The sequence below is a fragment of the Microtus oregoni genome, unplaced genomic scaffold, assembly GCF_018167655.1.
Source record: "Microtus oregoni isolate MIOR12 unplaced genomic scaffold, Mior012 000003F_ref0000135, whole genome shotgun sequence".
Lineage (NCBI taxonomy): Eukaryota > Metazoa > Chordata > Mammalia > Rodentia > Cricetidae > Microtus > Microtus oregoni.
In genome coordinates this window covers 3,918,344-3,932,964 of record NW_024543062.1, presented here as the reverse complement: position 1 = coordinate 3,932,964, position 14,621 = coordinate 3,918,344, and the positions used below count along the sequence as shown (strand labels likewise).

General features: G+C 50.9%; 1 protein-coding gene across 1 annotated transcript in view; it reads right to left on the bottom strand.

The window, feature by feature from the left end:
• Adap1 (ArfGAP with dual PH domains 1) overlaps positions 1–14,621 on the bottom strand; it is a 50,413-nt gene that overhangs the window by 21,975 nt on the left and 13,817 nt on the right. The window contains exons 2-3 of the mRNA XM_041648875.1: positions 10,497–10,627; positions 6,315–6,406 (exon numbers count right to left, since the gene is read on the bottom strand). Of these exons, the coding sequence (XP_041504809.1) occupies positions 6,315–6,406; positions 10,497–10,627 (223 nt within the window). The remainder of the gene's footprint in view (positions 1–6,314; positions 6,407–10,496; positions 10,628–14,621) is intronic.

Genomic DNA, 14,621 nt, shown 5'->3' with positions numbered 1-14,621 from the left:
TGGCTCAGTAGGTAATGGACTTGCCTTCCGGCATGAGTTCAAGCTCCAGAAGCTACATTAAAAAGCTAGGTGCATGCCTGTCATCTCAGCACAAGGAGGTAGATGACAGGGAGATGCCCGTGGCTCCCTGGCCAATCAACCTAGTGGAGTTGATTCTAGACCAGCAAGAGACCCTGTCTCAAGAAAAAAAGCAGACAGTACCTGAGGAATGACAACCAAGGTTGCTGTCTGGCTTCTATATACCTGTATACACGTGCGTGCATGCACACGTGGGCACACACACATACACACACACACGCACACAGATACAATCTCCTGAACAGTAGACACGATTGAGGTCTTTGGAGAAGCTAAGGGATGAGGGAGACTGAGCTTCATCCCCAGGGTTACGACAGCCCTTGTCTGCCCCTGAAGCACTGATAAACAGGATAACTGCCATCACTGGCAAGCAAGGAGCTGGGTGTGGCCCAGGTAGATAGTGGGCCTGTGGCTGAGAGCAGGGCGTTCTGTTGGGAGCGGTTACTCAGAGTACACGCTGGGCTCCTCTGAGTTCACCTAGGCGGTCAGCCTTGAAGTCAGTGGGAAGCTCAGAGCTGAGCCTGGGGGACCCCTGAGACTTTCAGCTGTCACTGCAACTTGGGACTGGGTTTCTGAGTGGGACAAAGGTCCTGTGACCACCATAACAAGGGACCCCAAACCAAGGCTTTGACATCAGGCATGGAGTATAAGATTTGGAGTTTACTCTGCTGGGTTTTGGACTTGCCTTGGGCCATTATTTCCCCACTTTGTCCCTATTCCTCCCTTTTGGAACCGAAATGTAGAGTCTGTGCTGTTGTATGGCTCCAAGTGGGTTCTTTGTTTTGATTGATCGAGGGCTATAGTTAAGAGAGTGTTCTCAGTCTCAGAGGAGATGTTGAACTTTGAACTTTGAAATGCGGCTGAGACTGCAAAAGGCTATGGGGAATTTGAAGCTGGACTGAATACATTTTGCAGTATGACCTGGCTGTGAGCCTCCGGGGATGAGGGACTGGAATGTGGTGGTTTGAATGAGAACAGCCCCCCACAGGCTCATACATTTGAATGGTTGATCCCCAATTGGTAGAACTGCTTGTGCATCAAGATGTGAGCTCTCGGTTGCTGTTTCAGCATATCCACATCCACTCTGTCTAAGAACTCTAATCTCCTGGAACTGTAAGTCCAGTGAAAGTCTTTTATAAGTTGCCTTGGTCATGTTCTGTCACGGCAATAAACAAAGTAACCAGCCGGTGGTGGTAGTGGGACACTCACCTTTAATCCCAGCACTCTGGAGGCAGAGGTGGGCAGATCTCTGTGAGTTCTAGGCCAGCCTGGTTTACAGAGTGAGTTCCAGGACAGCCAGAGCTGTTATATAGAGAAACCCTGTCTCAAAAAACAAAAACAAAAGAAAAGAAAAAAAAAGAAGAGAGAGAGAGAGAGAGAGAGAGAGAAAGAAAGAAAGAAAGAAAGAAGAGAGAGAGAGCTTAGGGCATGTCTCCTCTCATGGCCCTTCCCTATCAGCTGCTTTAGCATTCCTTGAAGTCTCACATCCCTAGGATAGATACAGCCCAGGCCCTGAACTTGACCCCTGAGTGTGATGACCAATATGAGACTTGGCATCTCTTTGAGCTGTTTCACCATCGTTTGTCCCATTCCAGACTAACCCTTCTTGAAGGGGGTTGTATTGTCAAAGCCACAACCAGAAAGCAGAGCACACACTAGGAATGGCACTTGTCTAGAATCCTCCTCTAGAGCCCCTGCCTAGAATCCCCCAGTGAGGGGCTGGGGTGTGGCTCAGAGGTAGAGCCCCTGCCTAGAATCCCCCAATGAGGAACTTGGAATCTGGCCTAGTGCTGAATACTTGCCTGGGATTTGCCAGTAAGTAACAGAAGGTGTGGTTGAGTCTGTCTACCTAGCATGTATGAGGCTCTATGTTGCACTGTCAATAACATACACACACGCACACATATGCACGCATGCATTTATGCACACACATGCACATATGACATACACACACATGCAATACCTGGGTACTCTGCTTTTTTTAATAACCTACCTAGATGGCTCCTCATTTTCTTTTTTTAGTTTGGGAACACAGCAAGAGCATGCTAAGCTAATAACTTCACCTCTCTCCATCCCAGGCCGACCAACCTGTGTGATTTCTGAGGCTACTTTGGCTGAATTATCACCAAGCCCCAGGTCTTATGCTATGGTCCTGACCCCCCAGGACCACTGAATCAGCCTCACTTGGAGACAGATTATCCAAAAATCCATCAAGTCCAAGTGAGGCCATCCTGTGGCCTTGGTCCCAGTGCAGTTCAATCAGTGACTCAGACACCCGCAGAGGGGGCGTGCGAGCTCAGATGTAGGACCTCGACCACGGCAGCTATGGAGGAGCTGCCCTTGCCTCACGCTTGTGGCTGAAGGAGCCGGGAGAGCGGATCATTCTTCATTTCCAGAGTGCTCAGCATTGGACCTGGCTCCTCGTATTTGCTAGACAAGTCCTCAGCCACAACAGCATCCCTGGATCCCACGCCTCTCCCTTCCACGGTTCCAGTTTGGGTGCTTGAGGAAGCTGCAGCAGAACACTGTCTGTACACTGGGGAGCACTACTGGGGGACCCTAGGACTTCACTGTGGCCACTGGGTTTCCCCAGGTGCGGCTCCACCTCAATCCACACGCAGAAAGCGGGGTCTGAGGACAGGAGATCCGGGCTCAAGAGCACAGGGAGAGGTCAGTCAGCCTGTCTCCAGGGACAACACATCTTATGGGGACCTCTGACTAAACTCCTGGCTCAGAGCATCAGGAAGGAAGGCGGGGGGGGGGGGGTCGCCCTGGGCACACACGCACCTCGCACCTAGCCTATCAGGACACAGTTGGGAACCACAGGGCAGCCTCCCCAGGCCTTCCTCGGGCTGGCTCAGGGAAGGGCCCTTCCTTTGAAACTCCCACCAGAAGACCACACAGCTGGAGACCTACATCCCTCCAGCAATGCAAGATGAAGCTCTAACCCCAAAGCCACAAAGGTCTACAGGCCACCACTACTGCAATGTGTCCTCCTGAACTGGGAGGAGGCAGACAGCTGTGGCTGGGACACCCTGGCTGCCCAAGGTCTGCTCTGACAGGCCTTAACACTAGAGCCCATGGCTTCCTTCTTGCACCAGGCCATGCCAGCACACGGCACTGCCTCAAACCAAGCCTCTACAGTCTGCATGGGCCTCTATCTCCAACCCAGCTTCCCATTGCTCAGTGTCCCAACTCTGTCACACACTGTCCTCAACAACAACCTGCGGTTCAATGTCTCCAACTCCATCACTGGTGAGCCCTGCAGTTTGCAGCCTCCCTCCGCTCATGACGACCCTAAAACCACACAGACTGGCACTCAGCTGCCCATCACATCGTACATATCACACACTGACACGTTTCACACTTGACAGCGGTTCATACATGATCTCTAGCCACAGCACCCACATGTACATGGACTCATATGTCACCTTGGGCAAGTGGCATCCAGACCCAAGAGACCTAGTCAGTGGGAAGGGCCTGGTGACCAGCAGCATGGAGAAACACGCGCTCCGTGTCCTTCTTATACCAGTGTGGACCATTACTAGTAGACCAGGAAGTGATGGCGGCAGAAATGCAAATGACCCTGACCACAGAGCAGTCGGTGACAAAAAACCATGCCTCAGAATAGCTGGTGACGGCATGGGCTTCCTGACTTGTACTGAGAACCTGGCAGGTTGGGGCAGATCCCTGTAGGTGAGGTCTGGGGTCCCCACTCACCATGGGCAGCCCTATGTAGGGGTGAAGGCATGGGGTAAGGAGGGCAGCAGGGCTCTGCCTTCTCTCTCATAGCACCTGCCAGTGATGAGTTTTCTGATGGTCCATAAATGCACAAACACGGCTGCCTGCCATCTGACACACCCAACTTCTCTTCCCCTTAATAGTCCCAAACTGGACCCAGGGCAGGCCGCCAAGTGACCTTCCCTCCTCCCCCTCTTCTCCCCCTCTTCTTTCTCCTGCCTTTTTCTCTTCCCTCCTCCTCCCTCTCTCCCGCTTCTCCTCACAATCCTGCCTCCTTCTCCTCTTCCTTCCTCCCCTTTTCACCTTCCCCTCTCGACTCAGAGTCCTTCCTCTCTTCCTTCCCCCTCTTTCCTTTCCTCCCCCTTTGTCCCTCTCCTACACTTCTGCCCTCTCCTCTTTCTCTCTTTCCTCTCTCTCCTCCTCCTTTCCTCACCCTCCTGCTTCATCCTCCTCTTCTCTTTCCTTTCTTCTTCTCCCTCCTCCCCTCCTCACAGTCTTGACCCCTTGCCCTCCCTTTCTCCTTTTCCTTCCCCCTCCTTCCTCCCCTCCTACTTCTCCTCACCTTCCTCCCTCACTTCCTGCAGAGTCCAGGAGATTCCCCTCCCCTCTCACTGGCCTGGGTCAGACCTTGCAAAACCTAACAAAGAAACGCTGATGATTGGGACAAAGCCATAGTCCCCACCAGCTTCTCCAGAGGCCGATGGTGGGGAGGGGGCAGGCTGCTGTAACCCTAAGTCAGGGTGGCTTAGGAACCTATGGCGAGCAGCGGCCCCCTCTTCTATTCTGTTCTCTTCCATAGGTGTTTGGAGGCTTCTCTGCTGGGGTGTCCTGAGTAGGTCACCCCAGGACCTTGGGTTTACAAAGTGAGTCAATCCAAGAAAAACGCTGAGCAAACATGAACCTGGGAGGGGCCCAGGTGGAGCCAGAGATAAACCACACCGGGCCTGGGAATGAAGGGCAGAGGCAGGGTGCAGAGGGAGAGTGTGGAAGGGTTGCTGTACTCAGGAGTGGGGTCAGGTCGGGTCTTAACCCTGTTTCCAAGAAAGGGAAAGCTGCCTCTGGAGAGTTCCAGAAGGGCGAGCATCTTACATAGTCATGCAGCTGCTCAAGACTGGCCTCTCTCTGACCCAAGTCAGGGTGGCCTCTGCCTGCCCATGGAGTGGGGATTTCCAGCGTGAAACCCTGTCCCTGTGTCCCCTGGGAGTTCTCTCAACCCCTCCGGGTTACAGAGCCTCTCCTCAGGGTTAGAATGGAGTGGAGGGTGGAGTGAAAGCCACGTGTCCACAGTTGGGTCTCCAGGGCAGCACCCGTGTCAACAGAGCAGGGGCACGACTGACCTCGGTCCCGTTCTGCTTAGAGAAGACAGTGAGCTATGGTCCCTGCTGGGGAGAGGCAGGCAAGGAGGGCTAGGCCCAGAGGCTGTCCGGAAGCTGAAAGGGGAGAGTTGGCCAGTGTGGCGGTCGACACCCAGGCCGAATGGGCAGAGCTGCCCCTGTGGCTAGGCTCAGCCATTCTGCCTGACCTCCTGAGACCTCAGAGGCAGCTGTCTGCGCCAGGCACCCAGAAGACAGACATAGTGGGATGGCCTGCCCCGCACCAAGGGAACCCTGAGACCACTAGGAAATTCAGTAGAGAATCTAAAGGGACCCCAACTCAGGGGAACTGAGTGGTACTACACAGGCCAAGTTCTGAGAGCTGGGCAGTTCCAGGCAGACTGGAAGGGGATTCCATGGAAGCGCACCTCAGGCAAGGGCCAAGAGGGATCAGCTCTGCCCCACCCCACCCCTCGCACATGCCAGGAGAAGGGGGCTGGCACAGAGAGCTGGGGCTGGGAACCCAGGGGAGGGAGAGGGGAGAAGGAAGCCCACGGTTGTCACTACCTCATTATCCCTAGCTTGGAAGATGGGGAAACTGAGGCAGTGAGAAAATAGGTAACTAGTCCCCTCGTCCCTCTTTCTGCAGTTTCTTGATACCAGGTGGCTGGTCCCATCAGGCAGTTTCTTACACCCAGGCCACTAGGAACATCCAAGACCCACTTAAGATCCTGGGGAGAGAGACCCTGATGGTCCCCACTGCATATGGGTCCACCCAGACACAACAAGCAATAAAATCATGATGGTTGGCCATGCCTATTCTTAGTACTCAGGAGGCCAAGGCAAGAGGGTGAGGACTTTCAGGTCAGCCTGGGCTGCATACAGACCAAGACCCTTCCATAAAAAAGCAAATAGATAGATAGATAGATAGATAGATAGATAGATAGATGCATGCATGCATCCGTGGATGGATACACAAACGGATACACAGAAGGATAGAGTCCAGGCAGTAGAGATAGCCAGCGACCTTCTTGATGGGCTCCTGGGGACCCGTGCTGTAATCTTTCCCCCAAACTCAAAGTTCCAGCCCCTGCTGAGTGCCCCACAGGCCCTCCCCGTGCCACCAGGGGCCAGGCCGGGCGATGTTTACCAGCACCCTGACAGAGCCCTTTCTGTACTCACTGGCAGTCGGAGAGCGTGGGCCGATAGTAGAAGGGTGGTACTTTGGACTCGAATGTGGCTCTGGCAGCCTCGTTCCCATGAGATGCCATGAACTGCAAGAGAGGGAGGGGGCAGGGTCAGAACCAGGGAGCCCTGGGTCCAGGGACAGCGGTGGCTGCTAGGTGACTGCTGTCCTTTAGGCCCCTGCAGGGTCATCTGACCTAGGATGCTAAGAGCATAGCCAGTCCTCGGGATTCCCATCCTTTCTGGAACCCTGCTGTCCCAGGGACATGGGCTGCCAATGAGCAAATAGAAGGAATGCCCGAAAGAAAGATCCCTGAGGGGCAGTGGCTCAGCACACTAAAATGTCTTCCGCACAAACTAGACAACCTAAGTCTGACCCCTGGGACCCACGGTAGAAGAAGCGAAGTGAGTCCCGAAGGTTGTCCTCCGATTGCCACAATCACACCAGGGCACATGTGTGCCCACACTTATTCATACATCATACACAGAGTTATGCACACAGTAATAGAATAATCTAAATTTAGGGGCCAGAGATATGGCTCAGTGTCACCGAGTCTAATAACCAGAGTTTGATCCTTGGGACCTATATTTAGAGAGAACCAACTGCTGGATGTTGTACTCTGGCTTCCACACAGGCCATGGCATGTGTGCACTCCCACATATATGCATAGGCACAAACACACAAACACACAAATAAGTAATTGTAATAACGTTTTTTGAAAGCAACTCATGGGCCTGTAAGATGGCTCAGTAGGTAAAGGTGCTTGCTGTTTATTAAACTGAAAATCAAAAACAACCCTCAGGGGTTGGAGATGGAGCTCAGCAGTAGAGCCCCTGCCTAGAGTCCCCCAGTGAGGGGCTGGGGTGTGGCTCAGTGGTAGAGCCCCTGCCTAGAATCCCCCAATAAGGGGCTGGGGTGTGGCTCAGTGGTATAGCCCCTGCCTAGAATCCCCCAGTGAGGGGCTGGGGTGTGGCTCAGTGGTAGAGCACCTGTCTAGAATCCCCAGTGAGGGGCTAGTGATATTAGTTCCCAGGATCCATATCTGATACTGAAACAAAATAATCGATTCTCAGGGCCTGAGATTATTCTGTTGGTAAAGTTCTTATCTTGTAAGTGTGACAGCCTGAGTCTGACACTAGAACTCATGTAGAAGGCTGGTGCAGAGACATTTCTTGTAACACAGTGGCGGGAAGACGTTAGGCAGACAAGTGGAAACTCAATGACCAGTGAGCTTAGACTATCAGCAGAGTTCCAGCTCGACAAGAGACCTTATCACAAACAAAAAGTGAAAAGTGCCTGAGGAAGGTGTGACACCCCTGGGTTCTCTGACCTCCACACACACTTGCTCCCATACACACATGTACCCAAGGCGACAAACAGCCAGCTCTCAGGGCTGTCTGAGTGTGCTGTAAACCACCACAAGCAAAAAAGTTGATCAGGTTGACTAAACCAAGACAAAAAAATTTCCATGACAGAAACCACCATGAGTAAAACCAAGATACATTTGAAAAAAAAAATCTATTTTCAATGAGCCAGCTTCTTAGTGGGTGAGTTTCCCGAACATGTCAAGAAACCCCCAGAGGGTGAAAGCAGTAGAGACAGCGGGCCATCAAGTGAGCTAAGAGCAGGCTGAGGTGTCAGAGCTCTCTCTGATCCTTCAGCTCCACGTGAGGAAGTTCCCACCTTCCCCGGGAAGAGCGCCCACACTATCAGCTCAGCACCAGCCCAGGCTGGAGCCCTGGACACAGTCATGTGGGATCAGGCATGTTCTCTACACACTGCCAAGCCTCTGATCTTACACCACCGCCTCGAAGAATTTAGGTCACCGGTGAGTTTCCAGAAGCACAAATGACATACTGGGAAGAGCTTGGGGAACCCGTCGGTTACAGAGAGAAAGGTTGGAAAGCAACCCGAAGCATGCTATCCTAATACTCCAGAGGCTGAAGCAGGAGGAACCCGAGTATGAAACTGCTCTGGGCTATAGAGAGAGACCGTGTCTCAAAAACAAAAGAGGAAAAGAAGTAGGGTGTGTGGTGTACAACTGTAAGCTCAGCACTCAGGGGTGGAGGCAGGAAGATCAGGAGATCAAGGTCAGCCTTGGCTGCGGAGTGAGCTACAGATCAGCCTGGGCTACCCGAGGCCCTGTCTCTGAAACCAAAAAAGGGGAGGGGGAGAAAGAGAAAAGAAATAGGAAATAGAAGTGAAAAGAAAGAATAACCTAAGTGTCCATTCGGAGGGGGTAGGCCAAGGCCATGGTGGTCCATATACACCAGAGACCACGGCGGGATACAGAAGACAGCGGTGGCGGTTTGTCAGTTAACAACACATGCATGCTCATACAGGTGGACCCCTCCCATAAAGAGGCACAAAACACTGGTCCCTAGTGGCTCCTGAGGTGAGGAGTGAGCGAGAGGCCAAAGTTAGGGGAAGAAGGGGCTCTCACCCAACCCGCGCTCTGCTGGGCCTGGTGAATGTGCCCTGTGCACGACAGCAACACTTATTAACTAAATCCCACTCGCTAGCAGGGTCGGGGGTGCATGCCTGTCACTCCGTCCACTCAGAAGACTGGGATAAGGAAGACTGTGAGGACCAGGCCAGCCTGGGGTACAGAGTGAGATCCTGTCTAAAGAAAGTAAAATTTCAGTTATGTTTATTTTCTTTTATTCCACTTTTTTTTTTTTAAGTCACGGTCTCCTTGTTGTAGCCCTGGCAGGCCTGAAGCTTACTATATAAATCAGGGTGGCCTTGAACTCAGAGCTGCCTATCCAAGTGCTGGGATTAATGCTGTGCGCGATGTTCAATCACATCTACGTATGTATGCATGTATGTAGGTAGGTAGGTATGTATTTATTTATTCATTTATTTACTCTGTGCGTGTGCCAATGTGCCACAGCACATATGTGGAAGTCAGAGGCCAATTTATGTCGGGGGACTGAACTCAGGGCATCAGATTCGACAGCAAGTGTCTTTATTTACCTGCTAAACCATTGTATTGGCCACAGAAAACAATTCTTTATAAAGATCTGATACAAAAATCTCGAGGAAAGCAGGTCAAGAGAGCAGTGACATCTGCCTGAAATCCCGTCACTGGGGAGTCAGAGACAGGAGGATCAGGAATCCAAAGTCATCCTTGGATACATAGCAAGAACCAGGCTAGCCTGAGCTACATGAAACCCTGGCTCTGAAAACCAAACCAACCAGCTATAGAAGGCTGGGAACAGTATACAAGCCTTGAGATGGGAAAGGCTGCAGAGAGTACAGGAAAAGGAGTGGCCTGTGTTCCAAGTCCAGATTCCTTCAAGGGTCTGGGAGCTGCCCTCTGCCCTAGGCTGATTGCTCTTGCCCAGTTAGAGTCAGGCATGGCCAGAGACAACAGTATCTCACCCTCGTGTCTCTGCCAGGATTGCCCCATGGAATCACTGAACCAAAGCCAGCCTGCCCTTAATACAAAGTCTGAGATTCTATGATTGGCTGCTTCCTCTAGGATGGTGAAAAGAAGACTTAGAAGATTGCCAAGTCTAACTACCTAGACTCCCCCAGTGAGGGGCTGGAGGGTGGCTTAGTAGCAGCACCCATCACCCCTCCCTGGGAATGTGCTTCCCCAGCCTGTCAGTGTTTCCTCACACCCCACATGGGTGTCCTATGCTGTACCCATGCTCAACCTGGCAGTATCATGCCAGCTTCCCTATGTTCTTGGCCTGTGTTCACACCCGTCTCCCACCCCTGCCTTCTTAGAGGGCAGCAAAGTCTGATGAATATATAGGTGGGTGGATGGATAGGTGGGTTGGTGGATAAGCAGATGGATAGGTGGATACATGGATAAATGGATATATGAGTAAGTGGATGAATGGATGAGTGGGTGGGTAGATGGATGGAGGGATGAGTGGCTGGTGGATGGATGGATGGATGGATGGATGGGTGGATGGATGGTTGGTTGTGGGTGGACAGGTGGACAAATGCTTGGATTTTTTTTTTACCATATGGCTCCCCAGAAAGATCAGCAATGAAACTGTCAAGTTTCAGCTAACCCAAGTCCCCGTGGAGCAAAAGAACCCCTGAAAGGTTAGACCCACCAAGGTTCCCAGTATCTAGAGATGAGGGAACTAGGGTTACCCCACATATGGCCATAAGGTTATTGTGCCTCTCACTCAATCCAGCATCCCTTTCCGGACCCATACCTCAACTTGGGTCTCATCCCAGGCATCCAGACGGACTGACTTCACCTTGCTGACCTGGGGGATGTTCCGGTGGATCCCAGAGCAGCTCAGACAGATGAACACACCCAAGGTGTAGGACGCCCAGTCAGGATCTAGAAGGGAAGGGCAGAGGTCAGGGAAGCTCAGCCAGGACTTCAGGGCATGCAGGGAAAGCTTAGTCTGAGACCAAAATGGGTAGACACAGAGTCCAGTAGAGGCCATGGCAGGGGGTGGCGGGGATGGAACTGAGGACCTTGTGCACACTAGGCAGGGGCTCTACCACTGAGCCACACCTCAGCCCCTCACTGAGGGATTCTAGGCAGGGGCTCTACCACTGAGCCACACCCCAGCCCCTCACTGGGGAATTCTAGGCAGGGGCTCTACCACTGAGCCACACCCCAGCCCCTCACTGGGGGATTCTAGGCAGGCGCTGTACCACTGAGCCACACCCACAACCCTCTTTACTTTTTATTTTGAGACAAAGTCTCACTAAGTTGCTGAGGCTAGGTATCCCTGGAAGACCCTGGACCTCTGACACTCCTACTTCAGCCTCTCAAGTTGCTGAGGTTACAGATCTACCCAATCCTGGTCCAGCTAAGAAGCTCTAAAAAAATTTAAATTATATTCATTTTTTTTATTTAAAAAATCTTATGTGTATGGGTGTTTTGTCTGTGTGTATGTGTACCACAGGTGCTTCGTACCCAAGGCGGCCAGAAAAGGGTATCAGATGCTAGAACCAGAGTTACAGATGGTTGTGAGCTACCATGTGAGTCCTGGGAATTGGACATGGGTTTTCTGAAAGAGCCACCAGTCTCTTGACGGCTGAGCCATCTCTCGGCACCTCACTAATTGATCTGTGTATACATACATAAATGCAAGTGAGTGTGTGTGTGCCATGGTGTGGAGCTCGGAGGACAACTTGTGGGAGTCAATTCTCCCCTCACACAGTGTTGGTCCCCAAGGAACGAAACGCAAATCATCAGGCTTGGCAACAAGTAACACCACCCACTGAGCTACCTTGCCAAGTCAAAATGATATGGACGGCGCACACCTTTATTTATTTATTTATTTATTTTTTGTTTTTCGAGACAGGGTTTCTCTGTGGTTTTGGAGCCTGTCCTGGAACTAGCTCTTGTAGACCAGGCTGGTCTTGAACTCACAGAGATCCGCCTGCCTCTGCCTCCCGAGTGCTGGGATTAAAGGCGTGCGCCACCACCGCCCGGCCGGCGCACACCTTTAATCCCAGTACTTGGGAAGCAGAGGCAGGCGGATCTCTGTGAGTTCAAGACCAGCCTGGTCTACAAGAGCTAGTTCAGGACAGCAAGGGCTGTTACACAGAGAAACTCCATCTCAAAAAACCAAAAACACCAAAAAAAAAAAAAAAGATTGATATAGTCAAGAATTGGTCAAGAACTGACAAGGATGCAGAACACCTGGAATGTTCATGTGCTGTGGGCAGGAATATGAATTTGTTTGTTGTCTTGGAATCAGTGTGGCATTTTCTTTCTTCTTCTCCTCTTCCTTCATCTTCTTCTCTTCCTCCTCCTTCTTCCTCTTCCTCCTGTTCTTTTTTTTTTTCTGAAACCAGGTCTCATATAACTTAAGCAGGCCTCAAATTTGCTATGTAGTTGAGGCTCGTCTTGAACTCCCGATTCTCCCAAGTAACAGGGATCACCAGCATGCACTGCTAGGTCGACCACCAACTTCTGACACAGCTGAGTCTGCATCTCCTGTATAAACCTGCCATTCCACTACTGGCTGCTCGCTGAGGAGCGATAAAGACATGCCCATGAAGAGATGCTCGTATTTGTGGCAGCTATGTTTTCAGTTTTCGATATATTTCATTTTCACATGCGTGATGTTTGTATGTGAGTGCTGTGCTTACCTGTGGAGGCAAGAGGCTCACACCAGGCATCTTCCTTGGTGAATCTCCACCTTGTCTTTTGAGACAGGTTGTCTTCTGCTCCCGGAGCTGGCCATTTCAGCTAGACTGCCCAGCCATCGAGTTCCGGGCTATGCCTGTTTCTGTCTCTGCATCCTGATGGCTCTACAGCTGATCCATAGCCGAGACCCTGGCTAAGGGCTGGACCACTACCCTGAGCGGACTAAGAGCAGCAAGAGTGAGCAGCTCAAGGCTGGAGGGTGGAGTCCCGTCTCAATGATGCCCCAGGTGTTTACATGGATGCTGGGGGTTCGAACTCAGGTCCTCATGCTTACGTAACGGTTGCAGCTACTTTTGATTTTCAACCTGACTTTGATACCAGCAAAGCCCACTTTGGTGTGTGTGTCTGTCTGTGTGGACATTTTTTTTTATTTATTATATATACTGTATTCTGCACCAGATCTCATTACAGATGGTTGTGAGCCACCATGTGGTTGCTGGGAATTGAACTCAGGACCTTCGGAAGAACAGGCAGTGCTCCTAAACTCTGAGCCATCTCTCCAGCCCTGTGTGGACATTTTTTTAGGATTTAGAGGGCTCTGATCCAGGTGAGAGATTATTAATTCCTCGATACACACATTACTAGGAGGTGGTAAAAGCAGGAACTAGTGTCTGGTTAGAGGAAGCCGGTGACTGAGAGTTTGACCTGGAGGACATCTATCACTCTGGCACCTTCTGGTATCCACCTCTTTCCTGTTTCCTGCTCATGGTGATGTGAGCTCTTCTGCTACTCCTCCCCTCCCCAGCATGACAGACTGACATTTCTGGAACCTGGGGCCGAGAGACCTAAGATGTGTCTCTTGGGTATTTGGTCACACAAAAAAAGCCTGCCTAACACAGTATCCAATGATACATAAACAGAGTGCTATACCATAAAGTACAGGGGCTTCTACTAGGAATTCAAAGCTTGTTTAACACTTGAAAGTCAAGCAGGGTAGCCAGGTGGTGGCGGCGCACGTCTTTAATCCCAGTACTAGGAAGGCAGAGGCAGGTGGATTTCTCTGAGTTTTAAACAAGCCTGGTTAGTCTACATAGCAAGTTCCAAGTCAGCCAGGGCCATATAGTGAGACCCTGTCTCAAAATAACCACAAACTTTTTATAATACTATAAAAACATGAAAGACATTAGGATAACTATGACAAGAGATGAGAAAGACAGAAACTGTGAAATATTATGCCTGGAAGCATATGGCCCAGGTGCCTGCGTACACTGCAGATAAACAGCAAAGAGACCTGCCGCAAGCAAGGTCAAAGATGAAGGGAGACACCAGCGGCTGTCTCCTGACTGTGGCATATGCATAAATGCACCCCATCCATATGCAAACACACTGTACACACAAATAAAAACAAATGGTATCAAACCATCAAAACAGCCCAGAAAAGAGACCAAGATGAAATTGTGCACACGCAGGCACATAGACACACACACACACACAAACAGAGAGAGAGAGAGAGAGAGAGAGAGAGAGAGAGAGAGAGAGAGAGAGAGCATACCTTTAATCTCAGCACTTCAGCACTCAGGCAAAAGCCAATGGATCTCTGTGAGTTCCAGGCCAGCCAGGGCTACACAGAGAGGCTCTGTCAATCAATCAATTACTCAATCAATCAATGTGATATATATATAAAATTTTATTTTATGTGCATTGGTGTTTTGCTCACATGTATGTCAATGTGAGGGTGTCATACAGTTGTGAGCTATATGGGCATTGAACCCAGGTCTTCTGGAAGAGCAGCCAGTCATCTTAACTGCAGAGCCATCCCTCCAGCCCAAATAAGTCTATTCTAGAGATACATTACAACAGGGTCTAGACTGGGAAGTGTAGTCCTCACCCTTCATTAAGGTAACTTCTCTTTACAACAGATGTAGACCACTACAGTAAATCACAATCAATCAAGATGCAGAGTTGTGGAGCCCAGCCCCATTGGACACACTCTATACCTAAGGCTCAGGGGACATCGCGGAAGAGGGGACGGGAAGATTGTAAGAGCCAGAGGATCAGGGAGGTTGCTATCAGACTATGTTTCCTGATGACACCAGAAGCTGCTCCCATAAGCTCATCAACATGACTGTCCAACCATAAGCTGAACAAGGATTGAACAAGGATGACCTCAATGGGCACGCCAAAGTGGATAAGGAAAAGCCCGTGAGGCCTATGCCCTACACTA